General features: G+C 39.6%; 1 protein-coding gene and 1 long non-coding RNA gene across 2 annotated transcripts; both read left to right on the top strand.

Annotated features, from left to right (window-relative positions):
• Window positions 1–2,322: 2,322 nt before the first annotated feature.
• On the top strand, window positions 2,323–9,620 carry LOC107832451 (CBS domain-containing protein CBSCBSPB1). Its single transcript, XM_016660296.2, has 14 exons — window positions 2,323–2,939; window positions 4,922–5,090; window positions 5,253–5,385; window positions 5,462–5,632; window positions 5,788–5,869; window positions 5,961–6,074; window positions 6,183–6,249; window positions 6,456–6,561; window positions 6,646–6,704; window positions 7,694–7,800; window positions 7,888–8,021; window positions 8,594–8,679; window positions 8,788–8,877; window positions 9,050–9,620. Exons 1-14 carry the CDS (start codon window positions 2,788–2,790, stop codon window positions 9,230–9,232), a joined length of 1,653 nt encoding a protein of 550 aa, XP_016515782.1. The 5' UTR covers window positions 2,323–2,787; the 3' UTR covers window positions 9,233–9,620.
• A 6,208-nt stretch (window positions 9,621–15,828) lies between these two features.
• LOC107832450 (uncharacterized) lies at window positions 15,829–17,015 on the top strand. The gene is made up of 2 exons (XR_001658575.2): window positions 15,829–16,385; window positions 16,566–17,015. It is a non-coding gene; the product is annotated as an uncharacterized LOC107832450 (long non-coding RNA).
• Window positions 17,016–20,206: the final 3,191 nt, after the last annotated feature.

The raw sequence follows: 20,206 nt of genomic DNA, 5'->3' as shown, positions 1-20,206 counted from the left end.
ATTTCAGTCCTAGTACAAGTTTAAATAAGGTAATAATCTTCTTTTTCTGGTAAATGCCGATCCGCAGTTGATATCGGACGGGATTCGCGCCATAATATCCGGTTGAGAGCTAACATTACGTCTCCTTACTTGTCATGCCTAACTGTTTCTCTTTTTCCCCATAGTCCCGATACTTTACTTGGTCTGGGTCCGTTATTTTGCCGTGCCTGATCCCAGATACATCGTTCACTCCTCTTGGTTCCGATACGAGGGGTCCTTCGGCTTTGCTTGTAGTTGTGTCGAACCGTGCTTCCCTCTTGTTCCCTTATCGGGGAATCGGGAAAAACCTTTACCCCCGATTTTATCCGTACACAAGATGCAAATATGGCACAATCAGAACTATTCTAGTCTCAACGCGATGAACGTGCCACCTTCAATATGCAAGACTTTATGATTAGAGACACATTACTCGAAGCAAATGCAATCCTTATATGGAGTAAATTGCAGTGAGTCAACTGCAGTTTAAAGACTCTTATCAAAGTTTAGAGTAACTTCATACAAACTATTTCGAATTCACTAATCTGGTCGGATGTATTTTGTTAGAAGAAAAGGAGAAACAATGATTTTTTTTATTGAAACCCATTAGGTTATGGGTCAAATCAAATTTAAAGACAAACGGATTTAAAGTGGGTATGATCCATTTAAGGTGATGTGGTATATATTTTTCGATTTTTCTCATTAAATTTAATGTCATGTAAGATTTATGGTAAGGGTTTGAGTCAAAGTGACTTTTAAGTGACAATGGTATACTTTAGTTACTTTTAAGTGACAAAAAATAGTTGAATTTCTTTTGTGAAATTTAGAGATAGTTGAATGACCTCCAGTGAAATTTTACCACTAGAATATTAATTTTAGTATATATTTAATGCATATTTAATAGTAATATGTATTAAAAGTCATCTTTCCAATACTGCCAAACAAATTTAGATTCATAATTTGTTTTTGAGGACATCATAAGTTTTTAGTTCCCCATAAAGGGGAGACATTGGCTTAAGAGAAATCCATTTGTCTGTTGGAAAGAGTGACATGGATGGAGAGCAGCTGAAAAGAGAGAACTTTTGTGATGGTCAGCATGTTGTATTGTTGTTTGTTTTGTTTTTCTTTTCCTTTTTTTTTAGATTAACGTCCTTTCTAATTTTTAATAACTACGAATTACTCTAATGTTTGTAGTTATTAGAAATTAGAAAGGATGTTAATCTAAGAAAAAAAAAGAAAAATAAAACAAACAACAATACAACATGCTGACCATCATCTCTAATTTAAAAAATCACATTTACCACCTCATAATTGATCATTTTGTTATAAGAATGATGTCGTGGCATATGCTTTTCGACGTGAATGATAGCCGACTTCGGAGTTTAGTGTGGCTTATATGTTTTTTTTTTGTCATAAAAGATTACTTAGCTTCATTATTGATTTGCAAAAGATACAGGGGCAAGGTGCACTGGGCACCAAAATGGCTGATGTTACATGATTATCTACTACTGAACTACGATCCATAGTTGGATCAGTACTAACACGACCTGCTACGGCAAAGCTAGGATCCATAGAGAGAGCCTCCAACTTGACCTTGAAGTAGCTAGCTATCAAAGGAATCTATCTAGAAAGAAAACGCAAAATTATCCCACATGGGTTACGTTGAAAGGAGGCAAGGGGAGGGGAGAAAGAATTGATTCTAAAGTAGCTGTTATCTATTTTCCATTAAATCATTTCTACCGACAATTAAAGTTCCTTCTTTACATGATTAACACTGTCAAATAATCAAAATTTTATCGACAATTGCTATTTTCTCTATTTTGAAAAGAATAAAGAGGTTTAGAGTACGAGGATCAAATTCTTCCAATTCGACCTTTTAATTTAACAATTAAATATATATTTTTCAACTAACATAAAATATTGATATTACTTAGAAATTACATTGAACCTATGATGTCACGACCCAAGTCTATGATGCGTATTATACACGTTGGGTCTAGGCCCGCACGAATTTGTCTTTTAGGTTATGTCACATCGAGCTCCAAAAGCGCACGTACCATGTGAACTTGTATCATGTCTTATAAAACTCTTCACTTTTCTTCCATCCTATGTTGTATTCGCCTAAGATGATATGTACACCATTTTCTCAAAAGCTACAAGCTTAGAAGTATGCCATTCCTGCTTGACCCGCACTCTTTGATCCGCCCTCCGTCATATATGAATTAGAATTTTTATAATTAAAAAATCTGACAAAAATGAAAATTTATTTGTAATAGTGTTAGATAAATTGTGAGTGGAAAAAGAAAGTTGAGGACTCCAAGGAGTAGCAGTAAAATCCAAAATTGAATTCAGTGTCTCAATTCCAACCTCATGGCCTCCAGTGAAATAGGAATCCTTGTCATTGGTTAACGTGGTACAATCTTATTGGCCAAGGCCCACTCAGCACACGCGTCCTCAACAAATTATTCAATTCAATTCAGAGCTCAAACGCTAATCCTCTCTTTCCCTCTCCCATTTCGTAGGGTTTCCCTCCATCTCTTCCTTTTCCTCGCCGGAATATTCTTCTCGGAAACCCTATTCTCCGCCGTTGACTCCACTTTTTTATTTAATTTCATTTTGTTTTGGCTCCAATTTTTAACAGCAAAGCCTTCTTTGTCATTATTTGACCGTTGAAAACTATCCATTACGTGATTACACGATTTTTGGTTGTTCAATTTTGAAATCTTAAATTCAAAGTTATTTGTGGATAATTTTGATTGCTGTTGAGTTCAGATGCCGACGAGTCAAGGAGGAGGATCATCGTCGAGGAGAAGCATGTCGTTGACGAGCTCTTCGTCTCTCGTTAAGAAGAAAGCAGCCACCGAAAATGGAGGAGCGCAACCTGATTCCGCTCACCGGAAGTCCATTTCTTCATCTCGTAACATGTACGCTTCATTCTTTTATTTGAACTGATGCTTAATTTGTATGTGTAAAATTTTTGTGGCCATCAACATCAGTCAGTGACGGAGGGGGAGTCAAAATATAAATAAGTAAGTATATGGAGAAATTAAGGGGAGTCAACACATAGTGTATATACATAAAAATAAAATATTTAACCTATCTATGCGGTGTAATTTCCGGACAAAAGGGTGTCAATTGACTCCCCTTGCCAATGAGTGGCTCCGCCATTGACATCAGTACTGTTTGATTTTGTCTTGCCACTGACTCGAAATGATTACAATGTGAAATTTAAGCTTTATTTGATGCTTTCACTGCTTATTTGTTCCCCAACTTGAACACGGGAGATGGATATGAGCTCGGGTTGGGGGATATTGAATATTTATTTGCTGCTTATTTATAGCAAGATGAAGGAAAAGAAAAGAGTTTATACTTTATAGTTAGAATATTGGCAATGTGGAAAAGAGGTTTTGTAATTGGGATCTCAGCTTAATGATTGTCATTCTCACTGTGCTGCCGAAGTCTAATTTAAAGTTACAAAACTGCATCATGGAAGTGCTTAATCGCGTGTACTGCAAGTGTTTGTCATTGTTGTCAAAGGCTCATTTGAGGCACGCTTAAGCCCTGAAGCTCATACAAGCTCAGGGTAGGTGATTCGCCTCACTTACGCTGTGCTTCAGTGTGTGCAAGGCAGTAAGGTGTGCACTCCTAATTGCCCATAGTTTCTATCTTGAATAGAGCGGTACTAAAGAATAAATATGCTTGGCAAAAAGATATTTTACTTGTTAGGAGGTGTGAGTGGTTGGCTTTGGCAAGTACGAGAAGAGGTAGAGGGCGGCCTAAGAAGTATTGGGGCGAGGTGATTAGGTAGGACATGATGCGGCTTCAAATTTCCGAGGACATGGCTCTTGATAGGAAGGTTTGGAGGTCGGGCATTAGGATTGTAGGTTAGGGGGTAGTCGAGCGTTTTTTCTCTTTGTACCGGTTAGTCTGGTAGAGTTGTGTCTAGGATTGCTAGTGGATTATATTGTGTGCACACTATTTTTCTCGTTTTGCATAGTATTGGGTTATTAGCCTTCCACTTATTTGCTGTCTCGTTCGATGCTAATTATTATTTATCTAGTTTCTTTGGTTGTTACAGATTTATTCTTTTATTCTTTTCTGATATTATTGTCTCGTATGTTGAGCCGTGGGTCTCCCGGAAACAGTCTCCCTACCCCCGGGGTAGGGGTAAGGGTAAGGTATGTTGCGTACACTCTACCCTTCCCAGACCCCACTAGTAAGATTCTACTGGGTTGTTGTTGTTGTGCATATGTATGTTTATTTTTTTCTTCGTTGTGCCTTTTTAAAATAGAGCCCACACTTTAATTGCGCTTTGCGCTTAAAGCCCCCGAAAGACCTGGGGAGCTTTTAAATGCTTTTCGCCTTTGACAACACTGTTGTCTGTAGATGATCTGCAACTAACAAATGCTACTTCGGGGGTCATTTTACTTGGTTATTTGTCTTGATTCACCTATGTACAGCTCTTTTAATAGCATGTAATGGTTGTTGGCCATACACCAGTGTCCAATACTCAAATGCTCCCATCATACTTTTTGAGTGGTTCAGTAGGCTGCAGTGTGCAGGCTTCCTTGAGGCTCTGTTGTTCAGATTTTTGGTTTGAGTTCGCTCTGCCCTTTTAGGTTGGTTGATTTTTTTAATTTTTTTTTGGTTTCTGATGCAGCTTTTGGAGGTTGCTTAGCAATTTAAAGTCTTTGATTTTTTTATTATATTCTTGGCACATGCTGTGAAATTTGATTTAAGTAACAAATTGTAGCTAAGAGATTCCTTTGCTAGTAAGGATAAGTAATATTTTAAAAACTTGTTTAGATCATAGTTGGGATCATTAATGGTCACTCTGAGTTGAAATCATCATTTTGTGTGATTATTTTGAGTTTTGATAGTTTGTTCTCTCACACATTTGGAACAGGGGACTGACTGGAGAGCGCACAGTGAAGAGACTGCGGCTATCAAAAGCCCTAACAGTACCTGATACTACAAGTATTTATGAAGCTTGCCGCAAGATGGCTGCTCGCCGAGTTGATGCTTTATTGTTGACTGATTCAAATGCATTACTATGTGGTATCCTGACGGATAAGGTTTGACTTGAATTATGCAAAAATGCTGTAAAAAACATTTAGTAAATAGAAGTCTGTAGAGCTGCCTATTTCACCGATGCTTTTCCTATACCTACTAAGGGTGATGGCTTTAACTAACTCTTCATGCATCCTTTTCTTTTACTTCCTTTGGGCATATTGAAGGATATAGCAACAAGGGTTATTGCTCAAGAAGTTAATATACAGGAAACACCTGTTTCAAAGATTATGACGAAAAATCCTGTTTTTGTGCTTTCTGACACACTTGCTGTGGAGGCTTTGCAGAAAATGGTGCTAGGTTGGTTTATCTGAAATAACTCAAGTTGTTCACTTTTGAAAGCCTATTCAACATCTTATTTTTGTCCTGACGACAGGAAAATTTAGACATTTGCCAGTTGTAGAAAATGGAGAGGTCGTTGCTTTGCTTGATATAGCAAAATGCCTTTATGATGCAATTGCTCGCCTCGAAAGGGCAGCTGAGAAAGGAAAGGCCATTGCAGCTGCTGTTGAGGGAGTTGAAAAACACTGGGGGACATCTGGTTCTGGTTGGTTTAGAATTTTGTGTTGCTACTAATCTTCACTAGTATAGTGTAGGACTGTCTATGTACTGACTGTTTGCCCAGTTCCTGTTATTGGATGATGCTATTTGACTGGGCTTGCAAGTATATTTATTGACCTTTTCATATTTTCTTGTTTATAGCAAGTTCTAATACATTTATAGAAACACTTCGGGAGCAAATGTTCAGGCCTTCACTGTCTACCATCATTTCTGAAAATTCAAAGTAGGTAATATCTTCACTTTTTAGAATAATTTAATCTTCTAAGTAGTCTGCAGGTTAGTCACTATTTGTTGTGGATCTGTGGTGTTTCTAGGATTGTTACAGTTGAACCAAGTGATACTGTGTTAGCCACAGCAAAAAAAATGCTCGAATGTCGAACAAGCTCTGCAATTGTAACAGTTGACAACAAACCACGAGGGATTTTAACGTGAGCAGTTTTCCATTGCATCCACTTGTTTACATTCATAGATTCTGTGCTATGGTGTAATAGCATATTAATCATCTCATGACAAGATATGCCTCATGGACTGTGCAGTTCAAAGGACTTATTGATGCGAGTCATGGCACAAGATCTTTCCCCTGAGTCCACTCTCGTAGAGAAGGTAATCTCTCCTCTTGATAACTGAGGGGATATCTTTGTTTGAATAGCTCTCTGTTCATTATCAAAGTAAAAGGTTTAAATAATAGTTCTTTAAATAATTAGAAATTATATTTTCTTTCATTATCTTTTTCCTTCCTTTCTTGAGATGTGGTAGGTAAGTTATCTGATCTCTGATAGCTTTCATCTTATTTTGCATCTAACATCCAGGTAATGACGCCCAATCCAGAATGTGCTTCAATAGATATGCCAATTGTTGATGCTTTACATACAATGCATGATGGGAAATTTTTGCACCTTCCTGTAGTTGATAAAGGTATCATTCACCTCCAGTTACACTTTGAGACTGGTTATATTCTTTTCTAGATTTGCTTAAATTTGTAATTCTTTTTTGTGGCAGAGGGAATTGTTGTTGCTGTTCTTGATGTGCTTCATATCACTCATGCAGCTGTAGCCACGGTAAGGCAGCACACACAAACATGTTAATTTCTCCCTTCTCAACTCATCATAAGCAACTGATATCTTTTGAGCTACCATTTTGGTGGTCAATTCACCTTCTGAATTCTGCCTTGTAAGTAATTACCTCATTCAGGTAAAAACCTTCTAAGGGTTCTAACTACATTGATGAGCTTTACATTTGTCTGTGTATATTCAGAAACATATAAATTCTTGTCTGGATCTATCAAGTTGAAATCTTGGTTACCATTTTGCTAAGACTGACTTCTTAAGGAAAGTAAAATATGTTGTCAATTTACCAAATATTAAAAAAATTACAACTTTGTTGAATGTTTTAACAGAATACCGAAGGAGGTTTATTTTATATTTTGTTGCATTTTAAAATTAACTTCGGTCACGATCCACAAAAGCAATCTGCTCGAGGATGTTCCAAAGATTCTTGCATTTGATTTTGACCTCCACTGCCAGTATTAATATTCAACCTTTTATTTTAGTTCTGATCAATGATTTCAACCAATCCTTTAGCCGTTACTGCTTCTGTTTGTGCTTTCTGTACAGTGTGCTTCCTGGCAGATATGTTTATGTTCCTGAGTCCTTTGTATATCATACTGACAGTTAAATATTAATTGGTTAAGTTGTCGTATTTGCTTTGAGTTGAAAGCTACTCAATATTCACATATGCTATTTTAAATGTTTATTGTTTCCCCAGACCTCACTAGTGGGATTTCACTGGGTGGTTGTTGTTGTTTATTGTTTCAGTAATTGACTAGAAACTTAACATGAGCATTACCTTTTTGAGGCACTCTTCAACTATTAATATGTCAAAATTAAGGTATTCTAGGATGTAATTATTGTTAAAGTAGCAAACAATCTTTTGGAATGCTGAAACTCTTGTCGCACAGTATTTAATCTTAGTTTCTATATTTAATATGTCAAGTCCTTTTTCTCAAAGTTTGTGGAGATTTACTTCTGGACTGTTACTCACTAACCAGGTGGGAAATACTGCTGGAATAAATAATGAAGCTGCAAACTCTATGATGCAAAGATTTTGGGATTCAGCTATGGCATTGACTCCGGATGATGATGAAGAGACGCGGAGGTTAAGGCCTTAATCTCCGTATCTGTGAACTCATATTTTCTTTTCCTTTTTTTTATTATGCCTCACTTTGTTTATTCGACATTCCAGTGACAGTTCCTTGAAATTGGCTTCTGAAGGGGCAGAAACAGGAAGATCTATTCCCTATCCTTCATCGAGCCAGCCAAATAGTTTTTCATTCAAGATTGAAGACAAAAAGGGAAGAATGCACAGATTCAATTGTGGTATGTTTAAAGAATATGTTTTTAGTTGATAAAAGTAAGCAAGCACTTGTTAGTGTTGTCATTTATGACCAAGTTTATCTTTTAACTGGAAATTCTTGTTGCATTGGACAAATTATTTTATATATGCAATCAGGAATCAGGATACTGAATCATGCAGTACCGTTGATATCATGTGAACAGAGCTAAAAATGCAAACCCCTATTTTCTCTTTTTCAGGCATCTTGAAACTTGCCTTCTGAACTGTCATACTTTCCCCAAGGCTCCTGACTCCTATCAAATTTATGGAGTTATGTCCTTGCAACTGTTTTCATATCACTTGTGTTTTGCTTTTGCTCTTTGTGTTGGTACTCTTGAATTTCCACATCATGCATTTTATATTTAGCAATGCTGTTGCTTATTCATATTGTATTATTAGAGCGACATACTGTTGTTTTCCCATTACTTGTTTGTATATATTGTCTGCTGAAACTAATTCTAGGAAATTGATATGATGTCTGCTTTGTTCTCCCTCATAATTCAATCGTTATGATAATTTTGACTCCCATGATGGCCCTAATATTTCTATATTTCAGATATTCGGAACATGACAGATCTTATAGCTGCAATCATTCAGAGAGTGGGGGATGACATTGACCGGGACAATCTTCCTCAGATTCTGGTTGGAATTTTCTAATTGTTCCTCGTACATTTGAATGTTTCTCCTCCCCTTGGTTTTCCTTGTTTGAGCAAGTTAACTATTATATTCAAGGCAATTACTCTCTTGCAGTATGAAGATGAAGATCATGACAAGGTTGTATTAGCATCAGATAGTGATCTTACAGCAGCTGTTGACCATGCAAGATCTGCAGGTTGGAAGGTATGATTGGCTTTCCTCTGGCCCTGGGTTTTGATGCATGATTTAGTTGATGTGAATGAGCATATAGCCTAATAACAGAAAAGAAGATTGAGTTAGAATTAGTTATTAGATGTTGTTTCCATCTTATCTTGAATACGATGTAAGGACTGATGACAGAAATCAACCTGAACAGGGGCTGAAATTGCATTTAGACTATTCAGGAATAACTGGCCATCGAAGGGGTTCAAGCTCCAGTAGTTTGGATTATGCTCATACAGAATCTGCTTGGGCTTCAGCCTACAGCACTGTAGCAGCCGGTGCTGCATTAGTTGCAGGTTTAGGCGTACTAGCATTCTTAAGGAGATCTGGTAACTGATTATTTGAAAGAAGTTTACCACTTGATAGACTGAGGAATGGTAGTAGCACATCGATTCATGTGAGCTCAATCAGTCAATTTGATTTGAATGGATGTTGGTGCTATGGTTGGATGGTTGCTCTATACGGGAATCGTTTTACTTTTACCTTTTGCCTGGCATCCAGATTTGCAGGTTTTGCTGTATACTTTATACTGATGTAAATTACGCCCTAGAACTCCCTTACCTTGAAGTTGTCTTCAATAATGAACTGGCAAAAGGAATGCAATTTATTGTGCCAAGAATGTCAGGAATTAAAATGTGGGCTGCGATACTTTCAGAAATAAAAGAGAAAGGAAGAAGAAACATAAGGAATGCACTTCTCCTTCCTGTTTGGTCTCTCTTCCCAAATTCTAACTAACCGCATGGCACCCTTTAATTAACTATGTTTTCTATCCTTTGCAACCGGTGGTTGACGAGGTACTTTCATATGATTTTGTAAAAGAAGATGCACCAAATAATTGCATTAGATAACAATAAGGGTAAATTAAGAGTGTTATTCTGCAGAAATCGAGCAACGTTAAGCTATTGAAGCTTGTGTATAAGTTATAAAAATAAGTTAATAACCAAACAACTTTAGTTTTTTCGGTGCTTGTTGTAGTTTGCAGTGATGTAAGGCTGCGGTTTCTGTTCGGACGGGATCGAGGATTACTAGCCAATTGGGTTGAAGTACCATGATAACTGTCATGAGCGGCTTTTCAGCCATACCCCATGACCCCTTGGGCGCGCCCCGTGGCGTCCTAGCAAGCCTCCTAATGCCTAGCGTCACGGACGGCCCTGTGGTCTTGGCCGCGCCAAGTGATAAGCGCGCATGTGCCTCTGTCGCCCCATTGATATCTCTTGCCAGCGCCCAGCCGCAGGCAGATGCCAATAGCGCCGCGTGCGCAGACCGTGATGCCAAAGACAATGCTGCTGACAACGGACTTGTTTCTGCCTTGTAGAAAACTAAGTACTTTTCTTTGTAAACATAAAGTAGTTTTATTTCATTTACTTCCATTATGTTTCTCTAGCTTAATCAAGTCTAGTCTTGTAGCTTTGGTTTATTTTTTTTAAGCATTATTAGGGGGATCAAGCATTCAAAACTTTCTAGCAAGCAAACAATTCTCTTTACTGGTGTCTCTCCCCCTCGATACCGCGTTGCCTTTCTGTAATAGCTTTCATTAATGCAATCAAGCTTTCTTTCATTCTCAATTCTCATTTCTGTTCTCTCAATTGCTCTTGACATTGATTTTCTCGTACAACACTGACAATCTCGTCTAGCGTACGGAGGGGACCTCACTTGGCGGACAGTAACTGCACTGACATCAGTTGCTTAGCCTTAAGTCGCCCTTCCAAGGAATCTCAGGAAGGCGCCGCGTAAAAGTTGGTATCAGAGCCTAGGCTCGACATCGGACGAGGGAACGCATTGCCATTACCACCATTTCTGACCATGGTGAATCATGAGGACCGCATTGCGGCCCTTGAAGAGACAGTTGACGTATTACGGCCCATCGTGGATACGGTACCCGAACTAAGAACCAGTCCTAGTGCAAAGGTTGGACAACTTAGACCGCAGAGTGCTCCAGGCCGAAGTTGACATAGAAAACATCAGTCGTGACTCCGAGGGAGACCGGCAAACGGCAGCCACAGAGGCAACCGAAATTTTTGGCAAATTCGAGGGACTCCAACATGAGCATGTCGAGGATTTAGCCTATAGGGCACAAGAGGCAGACATGGTGACTGCCATGCAACAAACTATTGACAACTTGACAAACCAGCTCAATGTTGTCAATGTTGCTTTACTGGGCCTACTTCGAGGAGGTGGAAACCAAATCGGGGGCGCTGTGAACCCCGACACAAAAACTGAAAACTCCTGAGCCAAAGCCATACAGTGGAGCTAGGAATGCCATGGAAGTGAAAAATTTCATCTTTGACATCGAACAGTGCTTCGATGCTGTTGGGGGCCTAGAAGAAGCTAAGAAGGTAGCAACTGCTGCCATGTATCTTCAGGGTGATGCTAAACTCTGGTGGCGGGTGAAGTACGAAGCCATCAGGGCCGGTAAACATGCTCTCGAGACATGGGCGGAACTGAAGGCAGCCATACGCCTACAGTTCTTCCTCGAAAATGTTAAATACAACGCAAGGAGAAAGCTACGCGAGCTCCACCAGACCAAATCAGTGCGGGACTACGTGCGGGAATTCTCCGCGCTCATGTTAAACATACGTGACATGGGGGGACAAAGACAAGCTCTTCACCTTCTTGGAAGGGTAGAAACCTTATACCCGTATGGAGCTACAAAGACAAAGGGTAGATACCCTACCCAAGGCGATCCAAGCAGCTGAATGCCTTGGGGACTATCAAGTGGAAGCTCGGAAGGATAGGCCTCAACCGCCTACCCGAGCAGGATCCAAAGGGGGCCAGCCTAGCAATGGTGGCCCTAGCAGAAGTGGGGGAGATCAAAGTGCAACTAAATCTAAGGCTCCCTCCTTAGGCATCAATAGTTCTGCGTCAAACAACAATAACCGGGGGAGAAAGCCTCCTTCAGGATGCCATCATTGCGGCAGACTACATTGGAAGAATGAATTTCCACATGCACAGATGAACGCCCATCAAGCTTGTGATGATGGGACTGATGATGACTCAGATGATGCGGGCCATACTGAACCAGTAGGTGCCTTCAATGTAATTGTTGGCTCTATTTCTGAGGCATTAGCGGAGACCAGTGCTAGTATCCGTAAGAAGAAGGACCCATGTCCCATCACCAAGAAAGGGAAAAAGAAGGCGGATGAGGGGACTCCTCTTAAACAAGAGAGGGCCTTAATGTTCGTCAAGATGAAGGTGAATGGCAAACCCATTCGGGCGATGATAGACACGGGTGCTACCCACAACTACTTAGCCTTGACTCAGGTGGAGCACCTTGGTCTAGTTGTAGGAAAAGGTAGAGGTCGTGTCAAGGCTATTAACTCACCTCCTCAGCCAGTGGGTGGAATAGCCAAAGAGGTACTGCTGAAGCTTGGCCCTTACAAAGGAAAATTCAACCTACGAGTGGTGATCATAGATGACTTCGAGTTGATAGTTTGGTTGGAATTCCTAAGGCAAACCAACACCATGGCCGTACCATATGCAGACATGCTACTGATGATGGGAACAAATGGGGCCAAGCCCTGCATTATCCCGTGCATGCCCATGAAGATGGCCGTTGAGAACATCTCGGCCTTGCAGTTGAAGAAGGGGGTCAAAAGACATGAACCTACGTTCCTGGCAACCCTCTACATTGAAGATATAGAACGCTCCTTAGGTCCCATTCCTGAACCCGTGAAGGAGCTACTACTGGAGTTTGAAGATGTCATGCCACAAGACATGCCAAAGCGACTCCCGCCTAGGCACACTATGGACCATGAAATTGAGTTAGTGTTGGGCGCGAAGCCACCCGCCTGGGCGCCTTACAAACTGTCACAATCCAAACTCACTGAGCTTCGGAGACAATTGACGAAAATGCTAGATACAGGGATCATTGTGCCCTCCAAGTCCCCATACAGGTCCCTTGTTCTATTCTAAAAGAAACATGATGGCAGCCTGCGACTCTGTGTGGATTATTGGGCTCTAAATAAAATCACAGTGAAGAACAAGTACCCTATTCCGCTAATGGCGAACTTGTTCGATAGATTGGGTGGTGCGACGGTGTTCACCAAGATAGACCTGAAGACAAGTTATTGGCAAGTTCGGATTGCAGAGGGTGATGAACACAAGACGACCTGTGTGACAAGATATGGGTCGTACGACTTCCTGGTTATGCCGTTCGGCTTGACTAATGCCCTAGCTATATTTTGCACCCTGATGAACCAAGTCTTCCGAGAGTACATTAACGAATTCATGGTGGTCTACTTGGATGCCATTGTGGTCTATAGCCAAACATTTGGTTCACTTGCAGAAGGTCCCAACTCGATTGGGGGAGCATGAACTATGTGCGAAGCTATCCAAGTGCTCCTTTGCTCAAAAGCAAATTGACTTCCTCGAACATGTCATCGAAGAAGGGCGGATCAAAATGGACCAACAGAAGATTCAGGCAATCACAGATTGGCTGCCGCCTAAGGATATCCACGACTTGAGGGCGTTCCTTGGCCTATGCAATTTCTACCGGCTATTTGTGAAAAAAACTACTTCCTCATCGCAGTGCCATTGACAGAACTCCTCAAGAAGGTCATGCCCTGGGATTGGGGACCCAGGCGAGCGGAGTCCTTCAATGCATTAAAAACGGCTATGTTTAGTAGCCCCATCTTGACCCTCCCTGATTTGGCCAAACCGTTCTAGGTACAAACGGATGCATCTGACTATGCCCTCGGCGGAGTCTTGCTACTAGAAGGGCATCCTGTAGCGTATGAGAGCCGTAAGCTGAAGGATGCAGAATGGTACTATGCCTCCCATGAGAAAGAATTATTGGTTGTCGTCCACTGCTTGCGCCTTTGGAGGCACTATCTGCTGGGGACCCCGTTCGTGGTCAAGACAGACAACACAGCTGTTAGCCATTTCATGACCCAGCCGAAGCTAAATCGTCGACAGGCCAGGTGGAAGGAACTCCTAGCTGAATTCCACTTCAACCTGGAGTACCGAAGTAGGAAGACCAATCATGTTGCTGATGCGCTCAGTCGTTGAGCTGATCTAGCATCGGTGTGCCTACTCGCCACCCTAAGGGGGAGCGAAGTAGCCACCTCCATCAAGGACCAGATACATGATCTACTCATCAAGGGTCCTGCTGCACAGTATTTGGTTGATTTGGTATGACATGGCAAGACTCGCCAGTTCTACATGGAAGATGGTTTCCTGAAAGTGAAAGGGAACTGACTTTATGTTCCTAAAAGAGGAGATCTGCGAAGGACTCTTCTAGCAAAATGTCATGATACTCTGTGGGCCGACCATCCCAGTGAGGAATGCACCATGGCATTACTTCGTCGTGCATATTATTGGCCTCAAATGGCCGATGACATCGCTCAGTATGTGAAGACTTGTCTAGTATGCCAGAAGGACAAGTAGGACCGCTTGACACAAGTGGGACTCTTGGAACCACCAGCTGTCCCAAAGAGACCTTGGGAAAGCGTTTCCATGGATTTCATCACCGGATTGCCCAAGGTCGGAGATCTTACAACTATCTTGGTTGTGGTAGATCGGTTTTCCAAGTATGCTACCTTTATTGCCACCCCACAATATATATCAGCAGAAGATACAACTCTACTCTTCTTATCTCATGTCGTCAAATATTGAGGCCTGCCCAAAGACATTGTTAGTGATCGCGAAACACACTTGACTAGAAACTTTTGGACCCAACTCTTTAAGTGCCTTGAGTCAAAGTTGAATCACAACTCAAGTTTTCATCAGCAATCTGATGGCCAGACAGAGCGGTTCAATGGTATGTTGGAGGAATATCTCTGCCACTTTGTAACCGGATTGCAGAAGAATTGGGTGAAGCCTCTAGATGCTGCTCAACTGTGTTTCAATTCACAAAGGAGCTCTAGTACAAACAAAAGCGCTTTTGAAATTTTTGCCGGACAACAACCGCTACTCCCACACACAGTGAATGCACCAAACATGTCTAAATCTCCTCGAGCTGCTAGCTTCTCAAAAGAGTGGAAGCAAAATTTGGAGATAGTGTGGAGATATCTTGTCAAAGCTCAAAAGCGGATGAAGAGACATGCTGATCAAAATCGTCGCTTTGTTGAATACCAAGTAGGAGACAAAGTGATGGTCAAAATCCCAAAGAGGTACTTATTTGCGGGGGTCCATAACCCTCGCCTGTTGAAAAAATGCATTGGACCCTTGTCCATTGAAAGGTGCATTGAGAAAGTTTCATACCGGGTGGATACCCCAGCTTGGTGGAAAATTCATCCTGTCTTCCATGTCAGCCTCCTGAAACCTTTTCAGGAAGACACAGAGGATCCTTCACGGAGCCATCTCACAATACCCAGTATTCGAGGTCCCAATTCAATCGGGAAAAGGCGTGTTGAAGCTATCCTTGATTGTGACTACGTGATTTTTGCCCTATATGAAATACTCCTATAAAATCAAAGAAAATAGAAATTTTCCAATTATTTGCCATTTTATAGGATTTTTTGTAGGATTTTTATTAATTTCTTGCATTTCTGTGCACGTTTAATTTTTATTAAAATCATAAAAAATGTCAAAAATACCATGCATTGCATTTAGATTTTTAGTTTTTATATTTTTAGGATTAATTAGTTGATTAATTGCTTTGTTAAAAATAAAAATCATAAAAATGGCTTATTTTTACATTTTTACCGTTTAATTTTTAGATTAATGTTTTTTCCCTTTTAATTTAGGATCAAGTAATTGTTATAAATATTATAATTAGATAATTAGCTTACTTTTACAATTTAGACTAATTTAGGAATTTGATTTAGGTCTTTTCTTAATTAAAAAAAAAGAGAAAAAAAAGAAAAAGGAAATAAGAAAAATAAAATTGAAGAAAAGATTTAATTGGATATTAAGATAGTTCTTGTACCCAAATCAGGCCTAAATTTTCCTACCCAGCCCAAAAACCAGCCCCGACCCGCCTGATCCCAAACCCTTACCCCTTTAATTAAAACCTAGAAGCTAATCTAGACCTGGAGAAGAACGAGACCTTCCCTTCTGAAAATACACAGAAGAAATGGCGCAGCCTCCATGGCCATTCTCTGAGAACAACAACCTCACCATCCTTCATCACCCCAAAAGTTCTCTCATCTCACTCTCCTCTCTTGAACACCAAAAATAATCCGAACCCATCTTCTTTTTCCTAGAAAAAACGAAATTGGTGATTCCCATCTCTCACCTTCATCACTGATACACACTCACACGAAGATGAAGGCTCACCCACTCACGATTTGAAAATAAAAGGCTGAAACAAAGCCGAGAAAATTCAAAAAAATAAAGCTCTGAAAAATGACTGAAAAAGGGAAAACGAAAAAAAATTAGAATTTCGAATCAGATTTGGAGAATTGATTGATTGCTGAATTTTCAAAGTCCAAATTCCTCTTGCATGGATCCATAAAAAGATGTTGAAGCTCAAATCCGTTGTTGCTTTGTTATTTGTTTGTTGCCGCTCTGTATCGAAGACTGTTCCTATTGCTTTATTTGTTTAAGAGGTAAATTCAAAAGAACCCCTTTGTATTTTGTTATATTTAGTGACGAATGAATTCATGCCTCCTATTTAAAATCATGTTTAAATGCTGATTCTGTTTGAATTTTATAGTAAGTTTTTTTTCCTTATGGACCTTTCTGTATTGCTATATTTTTGTTTGAAAAATGCCGCGAGTTTGGTGCAGGTGTTTCACTGTTTGGACTTTGTTTCTGTCAATTTGAGCATATGTCACTGAAGTGTTATTTTCTTACAAATTCCTCTTGTACCTACCTATTTTCTAAAAGGCGTTGACGGAGGAGTTCAATTAACAAAAGTAGTAGTAGAAGCTGATAAGTTTGATTGTGTTCTTTCCATCTTAAGAATTGTCTTTGGACAGAACAAGACGTATGGCCTTTAAATATTCAATTACATACATAGAAGTAAGTAGGAAAAAGGTCCTCGAATCCATTTTTCTTTGAACTGGACAAGCCCATTGATGAAGAATATTGAGGGACAATGCTCACGGTAAAGCTGGAAAGATACTTATGCCAAAAAACATGTACTACTAGGCATTTGAATGGTGCTTTAGTCTTATTGTAGATATGCAAAGAACATATGTCTACTGCTCCATTTTTGGTTGAAGTAATATATTTCAAAATTTTGGTCCAGATGCTCTAGTTTTTTGAAGTTAATGACTTGTTGTTTGTAACAGAATTCATTGCTAGATTACTCCAACTAGCTTAAAATTCTTGCACTCCAAATGCTTCCATATCCATAATCTATGACCTTTCACAAAAAGGCCTGAACTTAGAAAAAAATGAACAAATCATGAACATCGTAGCTTGTTTTAGGCGCGATTAATAAATCATCACAACAACGGGTACGGTTCCCGTGGCGTAGTTGTGATACCTAATTTCAAATTAGATTTAAATAGGAGCATCCTTAGCTTGCTTTAGTGAAATATAAACCTTGTTAAAATATAATTGAGGTGTGCCATACATAAACAAAATCCATAGCCATGGCCCTCACATTAATATTTACTTAGTATAGAAAAGCACATTTTAAAACATTTTTAGCTTGCTTTAGGTGCGTTTATAATAAATTATCATAGCTACGGGTACGATTCCCATGACGTAGTGGTGATACCTAATTTTCAAATCTGGGGGTACATTTATGTGACCCGGCCAAAACTTCTAATAACTTTAATAAATTAAACGTGTTGTAGATCGTGGGTACGGTTCCCTGACATGATTCGCAATATGTATCAAACAAATAAGTGTACGACAATCGTAACTTGTTCCAGAATAATTCCATAAATTAATTAAAAGCGGTTATAAAATTAAAAATGCACAATAGGTTTAAAATATGTAGTAAAACAAATAATAGGCCAATTGATAATAGTTAAAGCGACCGTGCTTGAACCACGGAACCCGGGAATGCCTAACACCTTCTTCCGGGTTAACAGAATTCCTTACTTAGAATTTCTGGTTCGCAGACTCTTAAAATAAAGTCGAAATTTCCTCGATTCGAGATTTTAAAATAAACCGGTGGCTTGGGACACCAAATAAACTATTCCAAGTGGCAACTCTGATAAATTAATTAATCCCAGTTCGGTTAATATCACTTTAATTGAAAAAACTCCCTTATATACACCCCTCGGATGGTAAAAAGGAGGTGTGACATTGATGATAGAGTGATTCATGCCTCAAGGAAAGATCACCAAGAGTTCTTGGTGAAATGATAGGGGTGTGATGCAGAGGAGAATAATTGGGAGAGGGGAACAAACCTCAAAGCATACAAGAGCCTAATTGAAGATTATCTTGCAAGTAAGGCATCGAGGATGTCGCCAACTTAGGTGGGGGAGAATGTCATGGGCGGCTTTCCAACCATGCCCCATGACCCCTTGGGCGCGCCCCGTGGCGTCCTAGTAAGCCTCCCAATGCCTAGCACCACAGACGGCCCCGTGGTCTTGGCCGCGCCAAGTGAAAAGCGCGCATGTGCCTATGTTGCTCCACTGATATCCCTCGCCAGCGACCAGCCGCATGTTACGCCCTGCAATATTACGCCAATATTACGTCCCGCAGTATTATATAACGACGATGTTATGCTCGCAGTAATATGTTACGATGGTGTTACCCTCTACATTAATATATTACGGTGATATTACGCTTCGCATTAATAAGTTACGACGATGTTGCACCCTACAGTATTTTACGTTAAATTTGTCGCAAGGTAATTGACATCAGTCCAAGGAAAAGATTACTAGGAGATTATAAGGATTATGCTATTTCACAAGTAATTAGTAAATTCATGAAGGTGAAAGGGGAGCAAGTCTAAGAAAATGATTTTTTGTCAAAGTTTGGCATTTTGGGATAAAATACTGCCCGAGCTAAAATACCCAATATTTATGGACTTGTGCCATACAAGGTACTACATGGCCATGATAGTAAGGTGTATAAAGTGTGTTAAAAGTGAGTAGTATTGAGTAACTTGAGATAATTCTTGATTATGTGGGTAATTAATTAATTATTGATTTAGTGGGAGATTAACCAAATTAATTAAAGGTCATGGATAATTATTTAAGCAAGATTTTGATAATTATTAGGGGGGACAACAATCCACATGGGATTATGAAGATATGACACCAAATTGCCAACTAATCTTATACTTAAGGAGGAGGTGGCACTATCCATGTGCACCTTATCTTATTTTGAATTCAAAGATTCTATTAAGGCTTCACTAAATTGACAAAGTGAAAGGCTTACGAGTTTGCAAACCTACAATAACAATACGGATGGAAACTTTTGACAAAGTGGGATGTATTAATTCATTTTGGGGGAAAGTTGAACAAGGACTTTATTGCTAAGCTACTATAGTATCTTTTGCTAAAGGAGCAGCAAATTAATGTACAATGGCAAGATGAACAACGTGATATTAAGGGCAAACACGTTTTCTATTCAAGCGGATCAAAGTTAGCTCGTAGTAATGCAAAAGGGAAGGAAGTTTAAAAAAAGGGAAACAAAAGTACACTCCATCATCAACGACCTTCTACAAGCTTGCCGCTAATTCATTGTTGTTGCGTTATTGTCATCTCTCGTAGATTAACATGTGTTGGAAGGGTTGTCGTTGTGGTTACTAAAGAAGTCCAACAAAGGTATGTTAAGGCTATCCCTTCTTTCTTTTGGCATGATCCATACGATATGAACGAAACGTGCAAATGCACAAATTCCATAAGTGACTCTACTCGTAGAAGTAATAGAAATATCTATGTTCTTTAATTCTCATGTGTCATAATATTTTATCATTTGTTCATGGGTCTCAGAAAAATACGAAAGTTGAAACGATGTTACTTTATGATATTGCTCAAGAGGCAAAGTGGTCTTATGACCTTCCGAATGATTTTATTGACGTACTTTTCATGCATTGCATTCATGTGCATTGACCCATGACCAGATGGCGTTATATACGCGTATATATGTAAATATATGTATATGGAATGAGAAAAGGTTATGGCGTTATATACGCGCTACCACCTGATCAACTGGTATATGATGATGATGTTGCTTACAGTGGCCAAAATATGATTCAAACAACATTATACACGCATATGTGTGCGGCGTTATATACGCATATATGGGTATGTATTCAAATGGCGTTATATACGCATATATATGTATGTATTCAAACGGCGTTATATACGCGTATATATGTATGTATATATATGTATATGGGATATGGGAAAGGTTATGGCGTTATATACGCACCACCACCTGATCAGCTGGTATACGATGATGATTTTGCCCACAGTGGCCGATATGATATGATGGGATGCCCTCAGAGGCTGAT

This window comes from Nicotiana tabacum, chromosome 8 (genome assembly GCF_000715075.1).
Source record: "Nicotiana tabacum cultivar K326 chromosome 8, ASM71507v2, whole genome shotgun sequence".
Lineage (NCBI taxonomy): Eukaryota > Viridiplantae > Streptophyta > Magnoliopsida > Solanales > Solanaceae > Nicotiana > Nicotiana tabacum.
Note: the sequence above shows the minus strand (reverse complement) of the source record. Positions and strands in the feature narration are given on the sequence as shown.